General features: G+C 43.7%; 1 protein-coding gene across 1 annotated transcript; it reads right to left on the reverse strand.

Annotated features, from left to right (window-relative positions):
- Nucleotides 1–4,805: 4,805 nt before the first annotated feature.
- Nucleotides 4,806–24,038, reverse strand: LOC134850247 (proliferation marker protein Ki-67-like). The gene is made up of 8 exons (XM_063866581.1): nt 23,647–24,038; nt 22,991–23,205; nt 12,277–12,376; nt 11,892–12,089; nt 9,620–9,698; nt 9,471–9,531; nt 7,518–8,599; nt 4,806–7,346 (listed from the first exon to the last, which is right to left on the reverse strand). Exons 1-8 carry the CDS (start codon nt 24,036–24,038, stop codon nt 4,806–4,808), a joined length of 4,668 nt encoding a protein of 1,555 aa, XP_063722651.1.
- Between the last annotated feature and the right edge of the window lie 3,862 nt (nt 24,039–27,900).

The following is a 27,900-nucleotide window of genomic DNA, read 5'->3' on the forward strand; positions in this document are numbered from 1 at the left end:
TACCAGAAACACCTTTTCGGTCATTCCTCTCAATGACGAAAAATTTATTTCACTAACAATGAAAGTGTGGATTAGATCGTACACTAGCGAAAAAGGAAATGTCCAACATGTCTACGAAGAAATCCGTTTTGTGGACAGTTGTAAATTTATGAACAGCTCACTCGATGAGCTAGCCCGAAATCTACCCGTGGAAAAGTTCATCTATCTCAATAACCACTTTGCTACCCGACCGGAAGAAGATAAAGCATTGATTCGACAAAAAGGTTACTTCCCCTACTCGTATGTTGACAGCCATGCAAGATACACAGAAGATGGACTACCTGCACGCGACAAGTGGACCAACACGCTGCAAGGAGGTGTTGTTAGTGTCAGTGAAAAAGAATACCAACATGCATGGTTAGTGTACACTCGTTTCGGTTGTCAGACTTTGGGCGAATACAGCGATTTGTATCTAACGACTGATACCTTGATTCTTGCATGCGTTTTTGAAGAGTTTAGACGAGTGTGTTATGAAACATATAAGCTAGATTGTGCTCAATATTTCACGGTTAGCAATCTCTCAGGGGATGCATTTTTGCGAACATGCAAGGCTGACCTACATTTGCTCACTAATAGGGAGCACTTGGATATGGCAGAAAACCTGATCAGGGGGGGCATTGCAAGTGTGTTTGAAAAAAGACTTGTTTCCGCCAACAATAAATTTGTGAAAAATTACGACCCTAAACAGCCTAACACTTTCCTCTTCATGATAGACGCGAACAATTTATACGGCGGGATTATGGAAAAATTTCCTCTTCCACTTAACTCATTTGAGTTTAATGACCAAGTTACTATAGCTGAAATTCTCAACACGAGCAGAGAATCCGAAATTGGATACATTTTGGACGTCGATCTTTTATACCCCGATCATTTGCATGATGCACATTCGGATTACCCACTCGCCCCAACAAAAGAAGTTGTGTCCAAAATGTGGCTCAGTGAGCTTCAATTGGACATGATGAAAAAAATGAACATTTCGGATAAAGTGGGCACTACGCCAAAGCTCATACAAAACTTCTTTCCAAAGAAAAACTATACTGTACACTACCTAACACTTCAGCTCTACGTCAAACTTGGTTTGAAAATTGAAAAAGTTAATCGAGTACTGCAGTTTAGACAAGAAAAATTTATTGCACCATATGTTCAGTTGAACACTGAGCTCCGAAAAAAAGCTACTACCAAGTTTGAACAAGATTTCTTCAAACAAATAATAAATAGTGCGTTTGGAAAATTCTGCGAATCAAAAAGGAATCGACTTATTGTAGATATTGTTCGCAATGCTGAAGAACTGCAAAATTTATCAAGGAAAAAAAGATTTAGCAGTATAAAAATTATTGACCAACACTTGGTATCTGTAACCTCAAAACCTGTGAACATTAACTGGGATAAGCCCACAATTGTTGGTGCAACGATACTAGATTTGGCAAAATTTTACATGTTCCAGTTCCATTACAACATAATCAAGAAAAATTTTGACGCAACTCTTTTATATTCGGACACTGATTCGTTCCTGTATGAAATCCGCAGCAAAGATCTCTACAATGAAATTGAGAAAAACCATGAACTGCGAAATCATTTTGACTTTTCAAATCTACCAGTCACCCACCCCCTCTACACCAACGAGAATTTGCGCGTTACCCTGAAATTCAAGGACGAGTTTGCTGGGGAGATCATACAGGAGTACGTCGGACTAAAACCCAAACTGTACAGCATTATTTCTTCGAGTAAGTTTCTTTTTCTTTTCTTTTACCATTTTGCAATTACCATTTTAGAAAAGGGCAACAAAAACAAATCATAAGATTATGTAGTGAGGGTTGGGGGGGGAATGGAGGTATTTATGTAGAAAAGAGAAAAAACTGTTAAAAATTTGAAATAAATTGATTGTATTTTTGTTTCAGACATGGACAAAAAAAGCTCGAAAGGTATTTCTAAATTTACAAAAATGGAGCTAACCCATAATAAATTTAAAGAAACTTTGACTTACTGTTCGCTTGTCCGGTCAGAAAATGTGAGGATAAATTCTTGCAATCACAATTTACAAACCATAATAACAAACAAAATTTCCCTGAGCGCATTTGACAATAAGCGCTATATACATGCAGACAGAGTAACTACTAGTCCTTTCGGACATAAACGTTTGCGTGAGGATATGTTCATAAGAGAAATTGGGCGCACCATGGACTGGGGCGAATACGACGTAGACGACGACGCCCTGGTCCCAACTCCCACCGATAACGGAAGTGGGGAGGATTTGGCTGAAGCTATAGAAGCGCAGGGTGGGTATTATGTGGATATTTTTACTCTACCAGATATGGGGTTCAACCAACCCACATACACTGATCAAGAGCTAGAACAGGATTTGGTAGATTTCGACCAGCTAAGTGAGCAAAATGAGTCAGAACCAGCAGCGTACAACTGCCCCTATTTGGACATTGAAGCTCGAGAAGAAAACGAGCGGGAAGAAATTAGACCACCTAAACGGCGGCGGTGCTTAAATCGACGTGCTTTTATATTAGACGATTCTGACTAAATAACTTCTGATTATAAATGTAAATGATTCGCTTTATAGTACTTTTCATTCAGGAAATAAAGCTTTTCAAAATTGTTCTTTTGACCGAAAAGTGAAATAATCAACAACTCTAATTGTGAGGGGAGGGGGGTATTCAAAACAACAATATAAACTTACCAATATCACAGCATTTTATTTAATTCCACACGTGGCGATAAAGATTACAAAATAATCCACAATATAACGCGCGCAGTAAAGTTTGAACTGTCAAAGTCAAAGGGAAAACATGCACCAACCAAAACCTAATTCCATTCCCGTTTCCATAAATTGGCTGGAAAATTACCAATTTTAACCCCCCTTAAAACATGCGTGCCCGAAAAAGTAGGGGCTTTAACCCCTTTGGGGGTTAAAAGTGGTAAGTACAACGGCACATCGAATTTTGGGGGGGGGGTTAAAAGTGGTCATTTTCCTAGCCACTTTTACTATACTACTTAGGGTACCACACATGGTAACTCAATGTAAATAGATTCGATATTAAAGAATAAATAGATCTAGCTGTATTGAACAAGAGTACTATGAAGATAATACTGTAAAAACTCATAGGATCATTCGAACAATTTGATTTGGCATTTTGAAAAGCATATTATTGCAGTAATTTATCATCTACTCAGCAAGGTAAAGCTAATACGCTGTGTAAGTTTTATTGATATAAGAACTTATTTTGTACAGTAGTTTTCACATCAAGACTGTACGCCAGGTTCACAGCAGACAATTTGAACAAATTATACGAGTTTTGAAAAGCGATTTGCGCATAAATTGACAAGCGTCAGCCGAAATCCCTCAAGACACCAACTAATCAAGCAATACTTATAACATTTTAATCCTCACCTGGAAAACTGAAACGTATACGCCAAGTATATTAGACAAATTGGAACGTGGAAACTCTATATTTTGCAAGGCCCTCAAAAGCCACATTTATCCATTCAGCAGTGGCGTGAGCAGAAATTTTTTTAGGGGGGGGGGGCATTTTTCGAATTTTTTTTAGGTCGAACAATTTCATTTTCGGAGCTCTCCGAAAATATTATAGGAACCCTACTTTGTCAAGAAATTTTCTGCACCGCAGGCAAATTTCTTTAATAACAGGTCAACAAAAAGCGTTTTAGGCGCTTGTTGGAAAATTTAGACCAAAAAAATGCGTTTTTTCGGCGCACGCTCCCCCTTAAAATTATTCATATTGGCGCCAAATGCGCCTTAAGAAAAATTTTGACTGGGTATCAAGAAATAGATGTCGTAAAATTATACCAAAGGGTACCAAAAGTCTTGCCAACAAAGGCAACGACTCGATATGAAAACCGAGCCGGTTATCACCACGAAGCGGTGCGACCATGGGCAAGCTCAAACAACCATTCCACTAGTCTTCGACCGTTTAATACTAACTTAGAATGTTTTGCATGGGACTGTTTTTTGTTCGTTTCATAGCTTTTGCAAATTATTTATGTTCCAGAAGCTTCAACCTAATTCATTGTGAGCATATATGATCCTCGGAGATATAAGCTTTTCAGTGGATTCTCAGGGAATATATTTTGCGTACACTTTCGGAAAATTTTCTTTTGATGCGTTTAAACCAAAAACTGCCTCGGCGATTTTATAAATAACAATTAATCATTTTAAAGAAAGATTTAGGTGACAAAATCAGTTGAGCTGTGACAAAGCCTGAAAATTCAACTTATGTTATACAAAGCCGGAAAAGGCCAACTTAATATCTAGATTATTTCTTCCAGTTAGAGTTAGCAATTAATAAAGTCGTGTTCCCAAAGGACCTCAAAAACTTACCGACGTCTCCGTTACTGAGCGTCTCTTAAATCTTGGAGCCGGCTCACAACTAAGGTTTATCTATCTTTGATACTCTTGATAAAATTTTTCAATAATATTCCAGAGCCAGTCAAAACTTCTGACCGAAAGATTCAAAGCCAAAACTGAATTCAAAGACCACAAAATTTCGACAACAATTTTTCATTTATGAAATATCACACTTTGTTCATTTTCTTGTTAATAATTGGACAACACAGGGTTTTACTGAGTTGAGATGCGTAAAAATGCAAATGGTTAAAAGTTTTTTCTGCCAATTCTTTGCAAATGTTCATAATAATCAATAACTTCAAATGTGACAATAAACAAATATCAAAGATTACACGATCAAATGGGACCAAATCACACTGAATCAACAAAACAAAAAATTCTTCAAAAAGTTTTTTCATCACTTTTTTCGGGTTCTAAGTGACCTTGTTTTAGGAGGACTGTTAATAACTACTGCTGTTTTTTTCACAGGACTGGCCTTCATCTTCGTTGTTTTATTTGATTTTGCTGCTGCTGTAGAAGTGTTTTTCAGACTGGCTGCTTTCTTCGGACTGACTTTCACTCCTCTCCGGGTTTTCCTAGGTGAAAGTACTGTTTTCGGCTCTTCTACTGCCAGAACTTTGGATTCCTCATTTTTCCTGGATAATTTGGCGGGTGCCTGAGTAGACACTACAACAGGGCTCCTTGCTGGACTCGGACTTTGAACCTTTACCCTTACTGTTCGCGTTTTTACCACACCCGCTTTAGGCGTGGCCTCCTCAGCTGCAGAAGGTTTCGCTTCCTTAGATTTTTTGGCAGATTCTTCCTTTTTAGTTCCTTGAGGTGTCTTCTTTTTTTCTGGGTTCTTAGCAGGTGAAGCAACCCTATCTTTTACCCTTCTCGCCCTAGTATTCCGCATCGGCGCTTCAGCTGTCACCACCTCGGTTACAGGCGGGGATTTCATCGCAGGAGACTTCTTAACTGCATTCTTTTTGGTTGGAGTTTTAGGTTTCTGTGCTTTGGAACTCACTGGATCTTTCTTTACGGGTATTCTTTTAGACGGTGATCCTGACACAGGTTCTTCTGCTGTTCTTCCGCGTCGTGCGCGCTTTGAGCTTGTAAGTACCTCAACTACCTCGGTTACTTTCGGCTCCTTCAATTTAGCTGAAGTTTTAGCTTTTGCTACATGCTCAATCTTTGCTGGAGTTGTAATCGGCTCTTTAGAAGCATCTGCTTTTTTACCTCTCGTTGCTCGCATCGGCTTGGGCGATTCTTTAGCCGGGCTCTTCAAAGTTTTTTCAAAACAAATTTTCTTCGCTGGGGATTTCTCAGCCGGTGGTTCGATAACCTTCAGCGCACGCCCTTTTCGCGTTCGACTTTTGACGGGAGACACCACTCTGAGTGATTTGGCGGGTGTCGCTTCTTTTTCAACTGATTTCGTAGCTCCTCTTTTACTAAGCTTCCTTGGTGATGCCTTTGCTTCCTGAGCATGTCCATTGACTTCTTGCTTCTTTATTTGTGCACCCCGCTTAGTTCTAGTTTTCATAGATCTTGGAGGAGTCGCTTTCGTTGCAGAATTCTTTGAGGTTAATTCCTGTGCAGAACTTTTAGCTTCCTCTACGGCAGCAACCACCGGAGTTTTGAGAAGGTTCGCTATTCCAGAAAGTCTCGGGGATTGAACTGTTTTAGGTGTCCTCAACATTTTTATCATTCCGTCTAACTTCGGGCTCATACTTCTTGATTTCCGAACTCCGGCAATTTTCTCTACTTGTTGAGCTGATATTTTGCTTTCAGAAGAAAATTTCACAACCTCTGCTGACTTGCTGGGAGTTCTACTGGTTGATCTGGCTCTACCTGAGGGTAACTTTTCAACAGAAGAAACGGCAACCAGCTCTCCTTTTCCAGGGGTCTTCGCTATTGGCGCTTCTTCTTTCACAGTCAACGCTACTCTCACCGGGGATTTGCTGAAGGTCGCACTCTTCAACGGTTCTACAGGTAACTTGTTTTGAGGGGTTAGCTTTGGTGTAGCTTCCGTTTTCACAACCGGAGTTACTTGCTTAGCTGGAGACTTACTAACCGATTTACGTTTAGTTTCAGTAGGCATGGTTCCAGTTTTAGGGCTCTTTTTAGCGGATGCCAGTCTACTAGGTGTTGTGATCTTGATGGGCGTTTTACTTGAAGATCTTGACCTCGGCGATGGATTCTTTGTACTAATAGGAGTCTTGCTGAGCGAAGTTCGATTGGTAACCTGCAATTGCTTTGACTCCGATTCCAGCGGAATCTTTTTCTCAGAAGACTCTTTCGGTAAGGGACGTTTAGTAACTGGAGTTTTTCCAGTAGACCTTGTTTGAGGCGATGAGACTACTTTTGGGGACGGAGTTTTTACCTCGTACATCCTTTTGGGTGTTACGGTAACATACACAGATTTCTTGCCAGCAGAACTTTGTTTGTTCGGTACCATTTTAACTTTTCCAGATGACTGGGACCTAGGACTCGGTTCCACCTTCACTGGAGTTGAGATTTTGGCAGCAGAGGCAGATCGTCTTAAGAATGCACTAGGTAAATTAGCAAGAGTCGCACTTGTTTTAAGAGTTGGGAAGTTTTGTTCATTTATTTTGCTCAATGAAGCTCTAACACCAGTGATCCCTCGCATTGGTCCAATTTGGGAAGATGAATTTAAATGCAATGGTGATCTGACAGGTTTTGCTACTGAAACTGACTTCATTTCAACGCCCGGTTTATCCGTAGTCTTTGAGGTCAAACTTCGCACTATCAGTTCCTTTCTGCTGTCGAGAACTGCTTTTTGCATTACAAGTGTTGTCTTCGTAAGTTTCTGTATTCCTGGAGAACGGACTTTCGGGATTTGCTGACCCTTTACGGGTGTCTTTTTCTTTTCGTCCGATGATATCATCGGTTTGACGACCGCGGTTGGCTTCAGGGTCACGAGATCAGGAGTCATGTCCTAAAATCTTGAACTTCAATTCTATTCAAAAATGAAACATTTCTAGAAAATAAGAATTAGTTATCTTAATGAATTAAATAGTCTTAAACTAACTCATGGAAAATGTTCAAAACTACTTAAAGACAGCAATCATGGCCTCGCAAAAAAAGAGAGTTTAGAGAGACTACTAACCTGATGAACAACGTTTCTCTTAACTGGCTTCGCTCTCAATTTGAACGTCCGTTTGCCTTTGATCATCTTCGAAACCACTCTTTTCGGCGTCAATCTTTTCTTTGCAACATCTGCCCACGACGCGTTTCCTGATTTCTTGGCAACTATCTCTTTTTTGTCCACAAGGCTACTCTTTCTGCCTGCGATCTTTGCCGATTTAGGTGCAACATGAATTAAACCCTTAGGTTCAACCATTGCAGGTTTGTTCAGAGTTTTCTTCAAAAGTTCCACGCGCATGTTTGTAGTCCTAGGAGTGGGGGCAATCGAGCTTCTGGCCAACAACGTTTTCTTCGTCATTGGACTCACCGGCATTTGTGTTTTAGCCAAAGATCCCACATTTTGATCCAGTGCCGATCTCTTGTTCCATGGTGAAGCTCTCTGTGATCTCGGAGATGGCACTTTTGTGTCCTTTGGAGAAGTTTCTATTGCCCCTTTCATGGCCGACACAAACGGAGTTCGCAATTTAGATTTTGTCGAGGCCTGGACTAACTTGCTTGAAGCTGGCGTTCTTCCATCCGGTGTCAAAAAAACTGTTATCGAATCCAGAGATGAATCGGGACTATCAGTACGAATCGAGACTCGTGATCTTCGGTGCGGTTTGATTATTTTCCTTTGTGTTAAAGTATTTTCAATTCCAGACGCGTTCAAAGTATTTATGTTCTCGTCCTTTATTAGTGGCCTTCTAGCAGATTTGTTAGATGGGCTGACAGATTTTGATTTTCCTCCGGTTTCTGAATTCGTTTTACCAGAACCATAATTCGCTCCTACTGAGCTCGATCTTCCTTCTTTTGACTCATTCAGTTCCTTCAGGGGTTCGTAAGCTCCGGGAGTTCTCAAAAGACTCTTTCTCACTTTACTGGGAACGGGAGAGGCAGGGATCGATCCACGTTTCACAGGTTGCGAGGCGGGGAGATTCTTGTCAATAATTTCTGGACTTATAGCCTTCGCGGCGAATGAGATTCGTTTTCCGGAGTTCATAGGTGCAAATTTTTCTGGTGAATTGTAGCTGAATGATGCCATCGACTTTCTAGGTTTCTTTACGGCTAAAATGGAATTACTGAATGTGATCTGATAATTTGATAGTAGAATACAAACGGTGGTAGGCCAACAAAGTTCTAGAAGGGTGAAATCTCCGAAAATTTGCGTTAAGTGTTTAAAATTAGTTTTTAAGCAATGATTTTGGGTTTTATATAGAAAATTCACATTTCTTGACTATTGAGCAAAAATAATTTCTCTTATACAGGTTTTTGGAGATTTCACCCTTCTAGAACTGTGTTGAGCTATTTAAGAGGCTTCTTGTGATATATATTTTTGGGGTATAATTTTGATTGAGAATTTCGGAGAAAAAATTGCACCATATTAATTCTGATGAAATTCTGAGCAACTTTGGTTGTTCTCTTCAATTTTTGTCTGATCAACCCAATTTGAGAGAAAACGCGTTTGAAAAATCAAGCTTTGTTCGTTTTGTCCGGATAATTTAAATCAGTACTGTAGTATCAAAACTTTTCTGTTCGCATTTTTTCCTCTAACATTTCTATAGATGAGTTTTTGCAACTAGATTTGTTATGAGGGTGTTATACAAATTATTGCTTTACGAATCATCCCACAATTTTGAAATCCCGCAGAGCAAAATTAGAAACCAGGCTTGCAATTCGAGTTACTATATGCAAACAGTCGTCAAAACAATATCTGCAATAAACAATACTGCCACGAATGGTTTTCAGATTGCGCGTAAATTATACCCGAAAATGGTCCTAGCGTAATGTAGGATTCGAGAATTGAACAGTCAGATCATGAATTCTTTTTTCGTTGAAAGACTGCCAAAATTCACGAGTAACAGGAAATAATGACTCACATCGCTTTGACTGGTGCCTTAGCGAAATAAACTTTGCCAATACTGATGTAGTGACTTACTTTTCAAAACGTTTTCTTCAATTGGATCTTCTTCTTCTTCTTCTTGATTATTCAATACATTCTAAACAGGACCGTCTTAATCATCCCGATCACAAAGATATAGATATCATTACAACAAATATTGAATTTAATTCAAGTTTGCAACTAACAATCATTTTCCTTGCGAAATCCTTCAGATCTGCGCTCTTCGGAATATGCATGAACACACTGTTGGGCGGGTACTCAAACCTAAGTAGAGTACAAAATTTAACGGATGCTCAATCCAAACATAGCTCACAAACCGTTGAAACTGAGTCAGTTTGCTGTTCGATAGTGGGAGTTTGCCTTCATTTAACAAAATAAATGAACTGAACTTAAAAAGTCAAAACACAAAATATCCAATTTGAGCGTGAACAAAATTTAGACTTTTCCTGAAACAATCACGACCTCTTTAAGTCTTGACCGACTCTTCCACAATTTAAAAATAATCAAGAATCCGTATTGAAAACTAACCTATCTCTAATTTTTAGGCTTAATATATAACTACTACAAGCCGGTTGCAGCGCAAGTAGCACAGAATGCTCCAACCACCTTCATAATAAAAAACCGACCCAATTTTTTCAAATTGTTGCCGTGCTTTGCAAGTTATGTGATAAGAGAACAAATAAAAACGCGCAAAACGTTAATGATTTAGACAAATCGAGTTGTCTTAAGAAAATGACAAGGTTTTGATTTTTTAAGAAGCTTTTTACTAGTAAAAGAAGCGTTAAAGGAAGCTTCCCATACTAGTTTTTCTTGATTATCACTAACTTAATTACTAGTTAACCGCTTCATCTCAACACTGCATCTTTCAAAAATTTTGTTCGAACCACATTGAAAGGACTTTAATGAGATATATCAATAAACCCATTTCGATAATTACTAGCAGACCCACTGCATCTAAAGCTGCTCCTGAAAAAGGCCAACTTATCTGAAAAAAAAAGATTGGATGAATGAATGGTCAGCTGGTCGTAGGGATGGCTGGATGGATGAATGCATTGAGGGTAGGAAAGATGAATGGATAGCTGGATGGACGCATGGATGGCTGTCTAGATGGATGGTAGGAGAGAAGAATTGCTTGAGTGATGGCAGGCTTCAAAGATGACTGGCGGAATGTAAGGATGACATTATGGATAACGGGTTGGACGGATGGCAGCATTGATGAAGAGATAATAGATGGCTAGGCTGATGAAGAGATCATTGAATGGCTAGGCGGATTGATGGCTGGAGAGATAGCTGGATACTTTGCTGGCTGGCTGGATAGCTATATGGATGGATGGTTGGTTAATAGTGGGATAGCTAGTTGGATGGATGTCTAGCTCGATGATGGATAACTGCATTGATGACTGATGGGATGCATGGATGGCGAGATGGATGCATGGCTTGATGAACGTGTGGATGGACTTTCGAACGGATTGCCGGATAATTCATTAGGTGAATCGTTAGAGGGATGGTTAGATGGCAAAATGGGCGGAGTGGTTACATTGATACAAGGCTGGCTGCTTGACTGGATGAAAGAATAGATTAATGTATGGCTTCATGGATGGATGGTTATTTGGATAGTCGGAAGGACGGCTAGATAGATTGATGGTGACTTGATGGATGACCGCTTGAGCATATACATGGGAGTAGGGACATGGGTTAGACGGGGATAGGGATCAATGGGTGACCGGATAGATGATGGAATGGATGGCTAGATAGATACTGGGCAACATTGAAAGCGCATCATCAAGAGTTTCGCTAAATATTTCAAGTGGTTGAAGAAACCGTGATATCTTTAAGTAACTCTTTTGAAAAAATTTTGATCACATTTAAACAACTAACTTACATTTGATTCTCTTCTAAATTTAGGTTTTCTTCTCAGCTTGGAAAACAATAAAGCTTACACTAACCAGGAAAATCTAATTTTTTTCCGAAGAAAAAGTCATGTTTATGGCTTATCTTTTAATTTTATCCCCTGTCTATTACCCTGTAAAATGCAGGGTTTTTCCAAAACTATGAGTGAAACAAAGCTTTCAGTCTATGAAAATCAGGTAAAACATGGGCCATTTTTTACATTACTTTTGCCCAATCGAAATTTAGTTTCCAGGCAAGTTGTCAATTTCTGTTGCTATCTATCAGAGCAAGGCATTGGATTTTGCGAAATCTCAAAAATACACCCTGCAATATTTTTGGCGTGGAAAATTTGCTGTAGTCGCTCTTTCTATCATTACACCCCGAATTGTTAGCTGACTGATGAATCACATCAACATTGGTTGCCTAAATCAACGAACTATTTCTTTTTCAGCAGAATAAAAAACCGGATTCATCCATCGATTAGCCGCCTTCGAGCATTGGCACATGGATATTTCTTATTGAGGCCTATAGAGGAAGAATGAGCAAGAAGAATCTTCTATCACGCACCTGAAGAATCTGTCATCCACTTGAACAATGTCCGCGTGGTACACTGGTGCCTCTTGCTTGATCGTTTTTCCGTTGAGTTGTACTGGGTTGACACTGCTGAGGTTGGTGAGGAGCACCTGCTGGTTGGAATTCACACTCAGTCTACAGTGGCGTCTGGACACAGTCGGCAACTGCACTCTGATGTCGCATTCTGGCATCCTAACAACACATACACGTATATAAAAAAGATGACGCGATAGTTTCCATTAACTCCTTTGCCTGTTTTCGAAATCTAGTTCGTTAACATAATGTTAAGATTATCGTCACTATTAATTCCAATAACTCTTCTTTTTTGATACTTTGAAATGTAGCTGTTATAAATTGAAGTTTAACACATCAAAAATACCTTCCGATTGTGATAGATTTGGTGTGCATAGGGAAACTGGCTCCATCCTGACCATCTCTCTTCAATACCACTACCTTACCATACATTTTCGACATACCTCCTGAAAAAGCCGAACAAATGTGAAGACAAAAGGCAAACAGAGCAACTTCGCACCACTTGCGTCATAGCACAGCCAGAATTTTAGCAACGCAAGCGGATCAATTGAGCAATCCTTCCCCCATTCTGTCGTGGGGGGAAGGAGATAGCTGAAATATCTTTTATATGCTAGAGATTCTGTTTAAGAAACCTACATGCCCCGTGTTTCTCGGTAAATATGCTCATCAATCTCTTACAGAGCTTACTAGAGAAAATCTCGCAATAGGAACCTGAAACCTATTTGAACGACTGGAACTATTTTTAACTGAGTGCAGCAATATGTAAAATAGTCTACGATCAAAAAAGTCCAAAGACAGAAAAATAATAACTTGTATAAGCTAATCGGTATAAGCTAATAACTTGTATGTATAAGCTAATCGGTAAAAACAAATATGAGAATTATCAAAATTAGAAAAGAAACGCTTAGATTTTGCATCAATTGAGCAAGGATCAAGATTTTTAAATTCAAAAAAATACAACTGAAATTACTCAATAAACTTATAATTTATTAATTTGCTCATGGGCTGGACAACCGATACAATCAATCGTCAGCACTTTTATGTTGATCACCAAAAGTCACCATGAAATCATGATATTTATCACGCAAACTTTGAAACTGGAGGTCTGAAGGTCATGATAGGTTCATTAACATGACCTTCAGACCTCCAGTTATTTCAAGCTCAGCAATCCAAACAATTTCAGTCACTAAAGTTTTTCTTAAAGTTATTACATAAACAACAGATAAAATACCCCTAAATTATACCAAAAAATTTCAAAATACCACAGGTAACACTGGCTTAAAATCAACATTCATGCATACACAAGAAAATTAAGATGGAACAAAAACGTCTTCACTGTTAAAATGGAACATCGTCACTGTTAATACCATTTTAAAAAATTACAAACTGGTGTGCCAGTCGGCCAATTACAGATTTTCGATACTAATTATAAGATTGACCATGTCCATTCAAACTTGGGCGCCAAAACGGCACCTATTAATATTTTTGACATTTGCGCCAGAAAAACGAGGGCGACAACAACAGGCAATAGGATTACGTAGCAGTATTTAGACAACCGCGTATTCATACGGTGAATTCCCATGGATCCCAATATTCACAGATCCCGAAATAAAAAATCTGTCGCAGAAGCCCTAAAATTTATCATCTTGAATTCTGATTGGTTGAAAGTTGAGCCAACGGTTTTATGGATAATTTGTTTACTGTTCAAGCAGCATAAACTCAAGCTGCAGAATGATGACCGTTGAGGCCGCTCCAGCCAGGGCAGGTCAGAAATTAAATGTCATTGCAATTAATCAAAATTTTTTATAGCAATTAATTGTTTTCCAATCCTGGCCAATTACAATGAATTTATTGCGATCTACCAATTAATATTATAAATAAGGTAAATTATAAAAGGGGACCTTCCGTTTAGGTACGGTCGTGCACAAGCTGGACAGGGCCCATACCAGCATTAACAATTCATCAATGAACAATATTGCAGGAATTAAATCAAGTCAGCATTTAATGCGTTGTAATTAAAGGTATTTACTTAAATTGTCCCTCCTCTATAATAGCACTAACTGAATTGTCTAAGAATTGCGTCTTACAAAGTGCTCTGCACCCCCGTATACAAGGGATAGCGCTCCTGAGCAGCTCGACGCTTACCATAGTTCTTATTTAGTTCATTCTTTCTGAGTAGCTTCCATGCCTTTTTCACAAAGTGTTTCAGCTATGCGCTACATTATCCGCGTAGCTGCCTGTGCGGCACCACCAGCGCAGCCAAAATTGAGCGGGAAGAAGCTGCTCTGTTCGCCTTGTAGAACTATCTTTTGGTATTTAGAGTTTTTTACTGATTCGTGGTACTTATAGGCATCTTTCAGTAATCATCGTGAAGTTTTTGCGGGCGGGTTGAAGACTTTGACAACAAAGAAGGTTCGTTTAAAGCTTGAGCCCCATAATCCGTTTGCTTTTACATTTAGTCGAGCGTCTTCATCAGTTGCGGTTGAATTGTTGACAAAGCTCTCGCATTGCAACGACTGAAGTTTCGGCTCAATATCAGCATCATAGCAAACCTCGCTCATGAGGTTGGCAAAGTTATCTCTCATTTCGTCATGCCTCATGTGGGTGTATCCACCCTTCGCACAGAGAAGAGCGTGGTAAGGTCGAAAGATTGACCACATGCATATGTCAGTGGAATGTTGGGTGGTTCCCATCCATATGTGAGATGAATTCCAACCAGGAATTCGGATTTATTGAGGTTGAAGTTATATCTGCTAAGTGACAGTGCCTTTAAGCAGTTTAAGGCATTGTAACATTCGCCCAAATACTACACAGCGACGTAGCGTAGAAAAAGTACCTATTAACAACTGGCAGGCGTCAGTTACCTTAATCCTACTCGTTTTTCACCATCTCGACCTTGCCAGTTGATTTTCTGGTCTGTTTAGGGCTAAGTAAAAAGTTACTATATTTAGGCCATCAGTCAAACGACTTTTGATCAGCTTTCGTAAGATCAACTTTTGATCAGCGTCTCGGATCCTCAGACTACGTGATTGTCATTAAAAACACGGCTCGAACAACCTATTTTAATATGTTTTTGTGTGACAGTTCTATATTAAATCCATTGGAGATGGATTGACCTTTTCCTCTTTCTAGCTACTCATATTCTAAAATATCAAATAATACCGGTGTTAATTCAGCGTTCTACGACATCCAAGTAGCTACAAAGTCAGTTTTATATAGTCCCTTCACATAAAACAGTCTCTGGGGGACCAAGCCTCCGCTCCCGTAATCTTCCTGAGATAACGTTCTTATCTCTTCCAATTTGTGGCACGGGAGGGTTCCGTGGAATATTCCTTCCCCACTGAAGCTTCCTTCTCCACTAATATCCACTGCTAAGAGTCTTATCGTGTGTTGTTGCCACGATAAGAGGCTTCGTATTTCTCGTCTCTTGTGCGACCGTTTTCCACAATATTTGTCGTTGTTCTGTTTTTTCGTCCTTTTTTGTCAAAATGGCCGTCTTTTTTGTACTTCTCAGAAATATTCACTCTTCGATCGAAATTTTAAAAATAAAAATTCTAGAATATTCCTACCCTCCTTCGCTATACTTTTTCGTTAATAAGGCCTTTATTCGTTTTCTTTCGTGTCGCCGGAAGGTTGCACTGTGCCTATCTGGCAGAATGGCACATACTCCCCGGACAAGTCCCCATCAATGTCCCTATTGATCGCATGACACCGGGTTATCGTCAAGTAGTGTTCCAGTTCTCTGTAATCAATCTTACAATTCGCATAAGAAAATGAAATTTATCTACTCCACCTCAACTCACTACGTGTTCACAAATGGCATCGTATTACATCTCACTGCCTTTCAACATTTTCACAAAATTTGCACCATAAGGAGTGTCCTAGATAAAATTTCTTTTCTGACTACTTCCGTCGTTTTGCCATAAGACTTCTTTTTGCTCTTTGTGATTAAAAAGTGGGACGTGGCACGGCCATGCACCCGTTAAAATTAACTTAACGTCACTCACCAAATATAATCAGTTTATGCAGTCCTTTCAATATTAAAACTAAGAAACTCTGTGGCTAGGAAAGTTATTGAGTTATTCACCCTCTCGAGCGAGTTTACTCAAACTTACCATGTCGCCACACAGTGAAATTGTGTCCTACACAGGTTAAAAACTTCAGTCATGTTTAAATAGGTAAATATACTCACCTATGTTCTATATATATACATAAGTAGTATAACTAAAATTCTCTTTCAACAATTTTAACAATTGTAACAATTTTCAAAGTTTGGTTTGACCAAACTAAATCAAAACAAAAAGTTTAACAAGTTCAATAATCAAAACTTGGTTAATTGGTTCAAGTTTTAACACACAAAGACAATCAAGTTTTTCCTCCTTCTCTTCTCTTCTTTGCTCACGTCTTCACTTGTTCTCTTCGTTCTTCATCTTCATTCCATCGCTTCTTCATCCTGATCTTCAGCTTCGCTCTCTTCTAGGACTTTCTCCAGCATGTCCATGGAGTTGCGGGCCGTGCCCCAACTCTCCTGTTCCAACAGCCTCGGTTTGCAACAAGGTAGCAGGTCCACATTCACCTTCTGCTCCCGGTTCCTGCAAAAGCTGTTGTGAAGACATAGGCTCACATTTTTTTCTAGGTCAGCTCTTAAGACCTCTTTCTTCTCATCTTCAGTTACACAAGGCGCTCCAGCTACTCGCTTTACCGCCGTGGTGACCGCGTTTCTGTGCGTCAGGAATGCTCTCTTATAGGCTCCCGGTCCTATATCTAGCTGGAAAGATTGATAGGCTGCCGTGTTCCTCGACATGTGACGCTTCGCGCGTTCATACATCCATGATGTCATCACTGCACGGAACCAAGGCATCAATCTTTACCTGGACCATGTTCTTTCAATGGCTTTGGGTATTCTCAGAACCTTGCAGGTGGTTCTGAAAAGATCCAATTCATGACTCATCTTCACGTTGCTCAGCTGTTCAGGAGTCGGCACGGCCGTCTCCTGTTCACTTGTGTCTGCGTTAGCCTCCAACCATCTCACTGCCAGCATGGCACTAACCACCACGATTGACACCTGTGATCGGGCAACCCCGTAGAGTACAACTCTTCCACGTCCCATACTAGCATCAGATTCCCGCGTTTGGGGTACCATAACGTCTGCGCCAAGCAGTGGCAAGGATACTCCCCATGGGTCCTCACTATGTTCCTTCGGGTACGATACCCTGAGGCTCCCAGCAACGGTTCCACCTCCATCAGAATTCTGTGTAAATCGTCTTTCTCTTCTATGGTGGGGAATTCAGTGGGTAACGCTCCACTCGCTTTCTGCTTCTGGAACTCACTCACATTACCTTCGTTCAATCTCAGGAACTCTTCGCCCACTACGTCTTGCAACTCGCCTTCAGATCTCTTTGGGACTGCCCGAAAGATCTTCGCCAACAAATCATATGACCTCTCCGACATTCTGGCCAACCTCACGCACTTTGGCACAGAGAAAAGTTGGTCAATCAACACCTGCTGCGTCCTTGCATCCATCACCACCATGTGCGTAGGATACCTACTATTGCAATATGGCGTGGAGCTTGAACCCACCAGATATTTTGAACCAGTAGGTTTATGATATTCTTCACTATCCTTCAGATTCATTTCGTTTTCCAGAGCTTCTCGCCAGCCTCCGATCTTCTGCTCTGTCTGCAATGCTCCAGGGAATAATTCCACGCTGAGGGACGTCACTAGCTCATGGGCACGCTCCAGGCGCTCAAGCGATTCTATCGAACTCGTCATGCTACAAAATCCCAAGGCTGTGGTCAAGTTTACATTCGTCACCCCATGACAATCCGCGACCAACTCCAAGCCACTCTTATCCGACATGCTCAATCGTCCGTACAATCGTGTCAGTTGTCGATGCTGCTCACTCAGCGTAATCAGGCAATGTCCCAAGTTGCAAACATGTCCTTCCATCCCACTATGTTGAGCTAAGCATGTGCCTTGCTTCAACCAATGGCTCGATGGACTTTCCTCGGATAGCTCCGTGGATGGGTTGCTCTTCCGCTTCGTCAACCTCATGGCCAGCAGATGGTGTATCATGGCCAGATCATGTAGACTCGCGTCATCATCCAGGTCTAACGTGATATCCGCCGTCATGCCCCAGATTAAACCGGCGTTAGGATGAGGACACCACGAAGGCTTCATGAGTTCCCACATCGTTACTAGACTGGTTTTCAAGGCACCGTCCCAAGAACCACAATCAAAACTCACCTTCCCCTTTAGCTCGGGAACCGAGGGTTCGACCACTCGTTCTTCTAAGATAATTCCCAGCTTGGGTTGTTCCACCATCAGCATTCCAGTTTCTTTAATCCGTTCAACCCAGAAATTGAGTAGTATGACTTGCTCATAGTCGAAGTACGCTTCCCTGGCTTCTTCATTCACGAAGGGATTATACGCCATCCCCGGTATGCCAGACACATATTGTAACGACTTCAGTTTCCCTAGTGTTGCAAAGTCTTTTTGTCCCCTGACTGCTTCAATCAACTCCCGGTTCACTTTCAACTCTTTGTTGGAATATCTTCTCACTTCTTCCAACTTGCGATAGCTCTCCATGTCATTCGACTCCCTATTTGGTACAGTCAACGGCATATCCTGATATAGTTCCAGGAGTGCCCTAAGGAAGTTTCTTTCGCAATCAACTCCCTTTTGCCGAACGATCTTTATGCATTCTCCCAAAACAGGAGCGGGGAACCTGACAAAGCAAGGGGCATCCTTACGCTTAGCCCATGCTATCGCAGAATCGTCTTTTGAAATCAACGCTCGCAGAGCTTCCATCAACTCCAGCTCCTGTTCCCGTGATTTTGAATCATTACTGGCTTCATATTCCGCCTTCTTGATGCCCATCAAGCACCAAGCCAACCGTACTTGCAGGTCATTTCTCGTGCACGGATGAGCCAGGTACGCTGCCATCGTCGCAGGTGCATGCATCGTCTCGTCGAAGTATCTCTGGAGGGCCGCCCTCCAAGAAATTTCTAGTAGTTTTTCCAATCCGATTTTGTTCGCTTCCGAGGACATTACCGTGCCGTATTCTTTCCGATTTAAGTTAGAATTCTCCGTAAGCCCTTTCAGATGTTCCTGCATGGCTCGCTTCTCGCTCCAAGCCATCAAGTGCCCTCTCGCGGAGTTCCTCGCTTTCAACATCTCCACATAACCCCCTGCTGGATCTCCCATGTGGACCGATTCCGGCACAGTGACTCGACTGTACTCGACCACGTCGAGTTGGCCTTCCAGTTTCAATTTGGCCATGTTGGTTCGCGAGGGCCTGTAATCTCCAAGTCCTCCAGATCCACATTGACTGATGATCTCCATCTCTAACTTAGTGTCTGTAAGGGTTCGGGCTGTCTTTTTTGATTTCATGGCTGTCGTGGTCAGACCTGCCAAGAGCATAGGGGGTATCAGATTCTCTTTTTCTCCCCCTAATTCTCGCACCATCTCCTTGCCCGCTCTCGCCTGAACGACCTGTGCTCGTCAGAGAGGCCACCACTGCGCTGGCTTTCGACTTCACCACTCTCGGGTTCACGGCTCGACTTCCTGTCTTCCCTTTTAGTCGCTTCAGCCCCTTTCTGGCTCGTCTAACGGGTAATTTCTTTGTGACCTGCTGATCATCGGCACTGTCTTCTGTAACTGACTCGGTCAGAACATCCGACTCCATGGAGTTCACTATTTTCTCCAGGACCTCACGCATGATGGGTTGGTTCAATCCGACCTTCATTATGGACTGCGTCCCATATCGTCGTATCACGTCCCATGACCTTTCCATGAAATTCACTCGGCTCCAGGTTGCCCCTGTCTTGCCTTCTAACTCACTTTGATATCTCTCCCATTCCTCTTCCGGTAGCGTACTCAGGAAGGATACCCTCATTGATTCTTCGATTTTTCTCCTCCTCGGTGACTCATGGAGCAATCTCTGCGGATCCCTGCTTCGGCACTCTCTCGCCTGATTTATTGGGTCCATCGGAGATAAGTCAGCCGACGCCTCCTTTGTAGGGGACATGAAAGACGATGGCGTCATAGACTCCCATCGACCTCCCCATCGTCGTCTTCACTGAACCGGTATTCTAGCAAGTCTCTCTCCAACGCTCCTAGATCCGTCTTTCCCTCGATGTGGTTATCGTTATCGTCCTGATCCATCAATTCATCGTCATCTGCATCAGGTTTCGGCTTGGGTCCTGAAGGGCCTTGTCGTGTGTCTATGCCCGAGTCCGGCCGAGCCGGTACGGTCATGTCTCCTGCGTGATAAAACAATTCATCGTTCACCAGGAATTCTACGGACTCCTCGCCATGTGGTGCCAGGTCCTCTATCATTATGTATGAGCCTCCTCTGCTCTCCTTTGCCACTTCCAGCATCACTACTTTCACTTCTCCTGACCACTTCAGTCTTGATAAGTCATCTGTGGGAGTATACACCTCGTTCCACATTTCAGCCGAGATCTCTGGTCTCCTGGAAGGTAGTGCCTTGATCTTTTTCCTACTCCAAGCATCAGGAAATGAGAAGTCAAACTTGTGCGCGGCTGCAACATTCCAGCTGATGAAGCGCGGCTCCATCTCTTTACTCCACTTCAGCATTCTCTTCTCTGCATCACGAGCTGCTCCGATGCGAGGGGCAATGACGGGAGATGTGACTCCCAACAACATCCTCCTTATCGGTGAATATCGAGGGCATTGGTCCGGCAGCGGCCTGGACCCAGAAAGCCACGCTTGCTGGTTCTCTTTCGCGTGTGCGTAGGCTTCTGGCAAGAGTGGGACTCTCATATCCACTCCTGTATCCTTCACTACTGGTCTCAAATTCCAAAGCTTCGGTTTAAACTGGATGTGGGAAAGATCCTCACGGCCCATTCGGCACTTGAAGTGGTTGTTGAAATCCATCAACACCCAACCTGGCTCCGCTATTGTTCCGAACAGCCTATCGTCGCTGGCCAGCCCTCTCAGCTCCCTCTGCTCTACCCAATTCAGCACGGAACAATCCACGACTGAGATCAGGTTGACATACAACACAGAATTCCTGCATGCCTTGACTTGCACGTCCGGGAACGCGAAAGACATCACCGGTCCATACACCACCGTGACGAATTCCCGCAGTCCGTGAATCAGAGCCAACGGATCGATCCGCATCATGACAGCCAAATCTGTCAGCAAAGGCATTCCACAATACTGCTTACACTCACCCGCATCCGTCGCCACCTTATCTTCTCCCGTGACGTTTCTGTTCTGTTGCAAGAGGTATTGGAGCATGAGAGTCCTCCAGTCTTTCATCTTCCTGAGCGAGGCGGTTTCCAACTGCGCGTTGAACTCACGATTTGTTCCCTGGAGTTGTTCAGGGTAACGCAACAGCACAAGCAAATCACCCAGTCGACCGTAGGTCATGGCAATCAGAGTCAGGAGTCCATCCAATCTCAAATCTGCCAACGCTTGGGTGAAGAGGTTCGCCGGTCCCTTCACGAAATTTTCATGACCAAATGTCACGTATAGGGCTAATATCAAGCCAATCGACAACTTCCTGATGTCCTTGACGAAACTCGCGATCAGGTTCCGAGATGCCCTCGGATAGCACGTCGACAGGAAGGATGGTGTCCATCCCACTCCCATTCCACCCAAGATGGCATCCGATCGTTCATACTGTGCCCTCGTGGCTAGCACGACAGCTTGGAACTTCTCCAGTGACATCGTGTTTACGTCCTGCATCAATTTCAACATCATGCCCCCAGCTAACTCCCAGGCATCAAACAAGTTCTTCAGATACACGTGTATCTCTTTTATCACTGCCGGCGCATGCTCGAACGCGTCCTCACCCAAGGTGCACAGCCTTGGCGACAAGTACAACCATACGTTGTTGTGCGGCTTTGTGCGCAAAGCCATTGCCATGAGATCCTTTTCCGCTGACGTCATGTTCTTCCTGACTGTCCTTCCCTGCTCATTCTCGGCATGATCCATCTGTCTGAACCAGAGATCATCAGCCACCTGTTGTACTAACAGATGATCGTCATCTACCCCTGGTCTTAACTTCAGCAATCTGGCAAAGTTGGACAGCTCCAACCCCAGAACCTCATCTAGCACCAACCGAGTTGTGCTACAATCTTTGAGTCCTTGTATGGCATTGGAAATGTCAGCCCAAACGGCAGGAAGCTCAGATCGGGACGGGTAGTAATTGTTTGGGTCTACCACTCTGTTCGGGGCAGGAATTATTACGTTGAACCGTCCCTCTGCCATCGTTGTGACCATCGTGTACACAAACTGAAGGGGTTCTGGCAATGCAGCGTACCCTGGTGACAACACAAAGACCACCTTCACTACATTTTGGGTGAAACGTTGTTTTGCTGCTGTTTCTACCTCAGCCATTGCCGAGAGCAATGTCATTATCGCCTCCCCTATGACCTCGTTGCTCGGGATCGACCCATCCGTCAGACGTGTCAACAAGCCCCTGCTTTGTAGATGATCATTTGAGCCTGCAACCACTATCACCTGCGGCTCCATGCTGACCACCCTTCGTACACTTATCATCATGCCTATTGCCTGTCACCAGTCCAATTTAGGCGCCGTCAAGAAAATCACGTCGGGCCAAAAGAGAGAACGGGGCGTATAGAGATAATCTGAACTGGCCACAATCAGATACTTGGCAGCTTTCATATCTAAGGGATCATAAGCTGCAAACAGGCCGTCGCCTATTGGGGCCTTCAGTTTCCCATATCTCTTGTCATCTCCATCCACCGTGGTCGTTCGGGGGTAGTCCCTCGAATACTCGCCAGGCGTCTGACCGGGTGGTTTAGCAAACTGCCTGTACATCTTGTGATGCTTGTTATTGGGCTTGTTCTCTGCCTGAAACTTGCCCTTGCGAGCAGGTGGCGTCAGTTCCCGGGCTCTCTGTCGGACGTCCGTAAGAGACCGGGTATTCAAAGGTCCAAAGGTATTGTCCTGAGGCAACCCATTCAAGTCTGCGTGCCGGAGCGTAGTCGTGGAACTCAACTGCTCCTGCTCTACTAGCAGCCAATCCACGCTAGGTATCCGATATAGTCGCGACACTGTGGGACTTTCTCCGCCAATCATTTTCATTGCGTCCTCCCGACACGTCAAAGTATTCATGTTCAACTTCGTTGACATGTCCGCCTCGTACTGTCTCCAATGACTAGGGTCTGATCGGTTCCAAAGCAGCACGATGCCTGGTTCAACTCCCTCCACTGGCACGGCGCTCGTAGACGGTCCGGCTGCTGAAGCTGGGTTTGCCATGGCAGGCGGATCGTTCCTCCTAGACACGGTCTGGGAGTTATTCCTGTTCTGATCAACTGATCTCCCGAGTCGGCTTTCAAGCGGTTGTGTTCTGGGAGGAGGAGCAGTCCCTAGCCTCTCTCTTACGTTTGAGCTCGGAGCGACGGTTGCAGCTGCAGCCGTCTCCATCGCCAAGGGCTCTAGGCGGTTGACGAGGGATTCGGGCACGCTTGCCCTTATTCTATCTCCTCCGGTCGAGCTGGTCCGAGCCAGAGAACTGGTCGCCCTCGACTCCTGCTCCACTTCCCTCAATTGCGTCTGAAATACATCATTGACCCAGTGTCTCCCTCGTTGGGTGTTGAAATGTATTCCATCTCTGGTAAGCGCGATGTGATCAATCATGCGCAGCATGTTTTCGAGATCCAGAAGTCGCAGCTCGCCAGGGTTGTTTCTCACCAGACTGCGGATCATTTCGTTCCACCGTGTCACGTTGCCATTCATGAATTCTGGTACTGTGGTGCCCACCAGCGGGTTTTGTGGTATCGTGCACAACACTACAAGCCTGGGCCTGTAATTCTCCTTCAGTTCGTTTAAGAGGCATACCATTAGAGGCTCCCACTTGCTCTCCGGAGTCACTGGGGCTCTCGAGACGTCGTTGTTTCCCAGCATTATTACCAATATATCCAGGTGATCTTCGTTCTGGAACTCCATCATCTTGATGACCTGAGCCACTGAGGCTCCTCCAAAGAACAGAGTGGTAGTCTGACCATAGACGAAGATCTCATTCAGATCCCTCAACAAACTGTCTCCTATGATCAAGTGGCCACTCCCTGGGGCAATTACCTGAGCGCTCATAGCGGGGTTCCAGCTCATGTCATTCAGGCAGGCTCGAGGATGCTCCGCGGCCACTTGCGTGAACTGGTGACGTGCCATCAGATTCTTCCTAATGTCTACCACGCGGGACTTTTGAAAGGTTCCGCCATGCGCAGTCCCCGAGGACGCTACCGTGCGGGGTGCTCGCTCCGAGCTATTGGATGAATGATCAAGACGTTGGGAAGGAACGATCCTACCCAATGTCCGCCCAGTGGTTCTGTTGATCTCATCCATTGTTGCTCTGGCCACTTGGTTGAATGATTCCTGGAACTGAGGAGCGAGATAGGTGTCAGAAGGGTCTGGTATTGTGTTCCTCTGACTGGAAGCAGACTGTTGTGTCTGCTGAGGAGCCTCGGGCCCTCTCGATGCACACAGCTCCTGTACTCTTGTCTTGGGGCGTGTGTCGCTGGATCCCTCCGAGGATTTCATTGTCGCCAGAACTTCCTGTGACACTTGGCTCACCTTTGCCATATACAGCTCCTTCAGGTGCTTTATTTCATCCTCCTTGTAGGCCACCTGTAGATCTTCAAATTTCTTCTTCCATTCGTCTCTTTCTCGAGCTATCGCTCTATAATCCTGGAGTTTGGCACACAGCTCGCTCTGATCTCTCTCCTTCTTCTCCAGCGTCTCAATCGTCTCCGACGTCTGGATCTCTATTTCACTCACCCTCACTCTCTTCGGAGGAGGAGCAGCTGTTGGAGAGTCGACCGAATGTGACGGGCCTGGCCCATCACGTTGTCTCTTCGCTCCGATGAGTGGTCGCGCAGGTTGGACGGGTAAGGGCATCTCACCTAGCCGGTGGTCCCTCTGTTCACCTAGTCCTGGCTCACGAGCCAGGTCGTGGCCAGACATTTCTCCACGCCGCCATCTCATCAGTCGGTTTCGACCTCTCTCGGCGGTCCCGGACTCACCGAAGGCCAACATCAACACGACTTCTGTAGGGCGATTCCCTCGACCCTCTCGTCCTAATGCATTGAGGAGCGCGACCACAAACATCGCCAGCCCCGGGTCTTCTCGTGTAAAATCACAATCGATCAGCCGCTGATAGATCTCGTCCAGAGTCGCTCCTAGACTCGCTGAGAGGAATTCCATGAGTTCGTTTGTGTCACCCATTTTTTATCGTGTTGATTCTTGCTGTCGTGTAGTTTCTTCCTGTCTCGTTTGATTCAATGAATTCAATAAACAATTTCCGATCAATCAAGATCTAAAAAACAAGTCGCGACTTAAAACCATCATTTTTGGATTAAACATCATTCAACTCTTTAAAACTCTTCATTGAAATTCTTTTCTCAATCCTGATTTAAAAATTTAGCACCAAGGTGGATCGTCCACCTGTATCTTTGTCAGGGTAGCACAAATGAGCGCTGTCACCTTGATGACCTGGAGTACTCTAGGTCTAACATAAAACATATCATAACAATAACATAACACATAAACACATAAACATCACACATCTATATTATCACATAAAAACCTAATCCCTAACATTGTACCTAAAACCTAATCTAAATCCTAATCTAAAACTTGACACTAATTCTTATCAAGTAACTTAATAAAAACCACTTATCGCCAAACGCAATGCCTAGCATATGCTCAGATAGTAAACCTCTATGTCAGTTTCTGAAAATATCACATGTACAAGTGCGTACAACTCTCTCGGATGTAGCTTTCCCCTATTAGGGTCATATACTGGTAACGAGAGAGAGGTCACTCCTCTCTCAACCAAAAAAACCCTAAGTCGAGTCAAGGCCAATACCAAGCTCTTTGGATCTACGTGTTGCCTATCAGTGGCCTTGGTAACCAGGAAACACAAATATTTCCCTGGTATATGGGATGCATGCAACAGGGGGCAGCGCTATCATCCCTCCCACACCAGGCCTCTGTTTCCATAAAAATTCGATGTTCTTATACTCTCTTTTGAAATCAGCCGCTATTGCTGTTTTGAAGCTTACGTCCGCGGTTATCGCTATAGCGCACGTGCGTTCAGTGAGTATGAAATCGCTGTCCGTTATGACGATATTGTTTGAATAATGGTTCGGTAGGTCAAAATACGATTCAAAAATTCGTCCAAAAGGTGGTTTTTTAGCCTTCTCGTCCTCTGTCTCTAGTTCTCCGGTTTCTCTTGCCGATTTCAATTTTTTTATTATCAGATTTTCGGTGTGGGTGAGTCCTACCCCCACTCCCCGGACAAAAATATCCATCGACGTCCCCGTCGATCGCCCAAAGTCTAGGCGATCGAAGTTGGGTTGTGGAACACGTAGAGGACCATCTGGGGCGACCCAGTTGGACTCGGTATTGTCATGACTGATGTATTTGATGCCGTCTTTATCGACGTCCTGAATCGTCAGGATCGTTTCCTTTGGATCTGTCGGCAGATCATGGAGCCAATCGAGCACGCGCAAACTCGTTAGTTCTTGCTCATGAGTCTGTTCCGCTTCTGGTTCGAACTCCACTTCCGGTTCTGATCGATCGTCGATCCAATCCTGATCCATATCATTCACCAAGTCGATTTCTTCTAGCACCGCCACTTTGTCCAGTCCCACTAGCGAGTCCATGACATCACTTATAACTATCCTGTCTACAACGAAATCCTCGACGTACAGATTGTATTTCTTCTTGTTTTTTCCTCTCTTGCTCTGGCGTGTTTCCATGGTGAGAGGAAAGTCAGGCTGTATTCCTTTGTCAATTTCGATTTGTTCCGGGCAGTCCCAGTCTTCCTCGGCATAAGGTAGAGTTTCATCGTCCACCTCTACTCGCTCGGTCAACTCCAGATCCAGTGGTAGGTCGCAATCGTCCACCACCTCATTCCCGTCGTTTTTGTGGCGAGTACCCCTTTCATTCACTTCACAAGCAGGATCCACTATCAAATAGTCGCCCTCTTGCATGTCCGCTGGGATGCACCAGTCCTCTGACGAGGCATTGTGTGGTTTGATAATTTCATAATGAGCTGCTCTTCCAGTGCTCAATCGATAAAAACGACCTCCTTGGTGCACCTCTGTTATCTGAAATGGACCACGCCATTTCTTTAATAATTTCTTGGTTCCTTTTGGTGGAACCACTTCCTCTGGAACACCCAGACGTAGTCGCCAACTGAGTAGGTTTTCGCATCGGCTGTCCTTTTATCAAACCTCCTTTTTGTCTAATTTGCGCCTGTTGCGTGTTCCTCCTGCATAAGTCATTGAGGTCCTGCTGTCTTCTAATAACATCCCGCACGTACGTTTGCGGTGCTGTTCTCTTCCCCTCATATTTAGGGTAGAAAAACGTCAACGGAAGCGCTTTTTCGTGACCCGTTAGCATCATGTGCGGACTTATTCCCGTGGTGGAATTCTCAGTGCTGTTGTAAGCACCCATCACTTGCGGCAAGTGCTTGTCCCAGTCATCCATGTAACGCGAGCAATAGACTCTCAGCATGGATACCAGTGTGCGATTTTGCCTCTCGACTAGGCCATTCGTTTGCGGGTGATAAGTGGTCGAGTGGGCCTGCGCTACCTGCGACCTTTTCATTAACTCCTTCGTGAGATCACCCACGAATGCTTTGCCATTGTCCGATTGGAACGTGATGGGGCAGCCATGGCTCGCTATCCACACATTTATCAAATGATCGCATGTTTCTTCCGCCGATGCTGTCATGCAGGGTGCTGCCTCCGCATACTTCGTAAAATGGTCGATCATTACCAGCACCTGATTATAGCCCATTGCTGTCATGCAGATTTTCTGATGATCAAATTGCACCACTTCGTTGAATCCCGACGACTCTATTGATTGTAGAGGGAACCTTAGTTTCCTGGGATCCTTCGCCTGCTGACATGACAGGCATACGGCGATCCACTTCTCACAAGCCTTCTTCAATCCCGGCCATTCG

Source organism: Symsagittifera roscoffensis, chromosome 1 (assembly GCF_963678635.1).
Source record: "Symsagittifera roscoffensis chromosome 1, txSymRosc1.1, whole genome shotgun sequence".
Classification (NCBI taxonomy): domain Eukaryota; kingdom Metazoa; phylum Xenacoelomorpha; order Acoela; family Convolutidae; genus Symsagittifera; species Symsagittifera roscoffensis.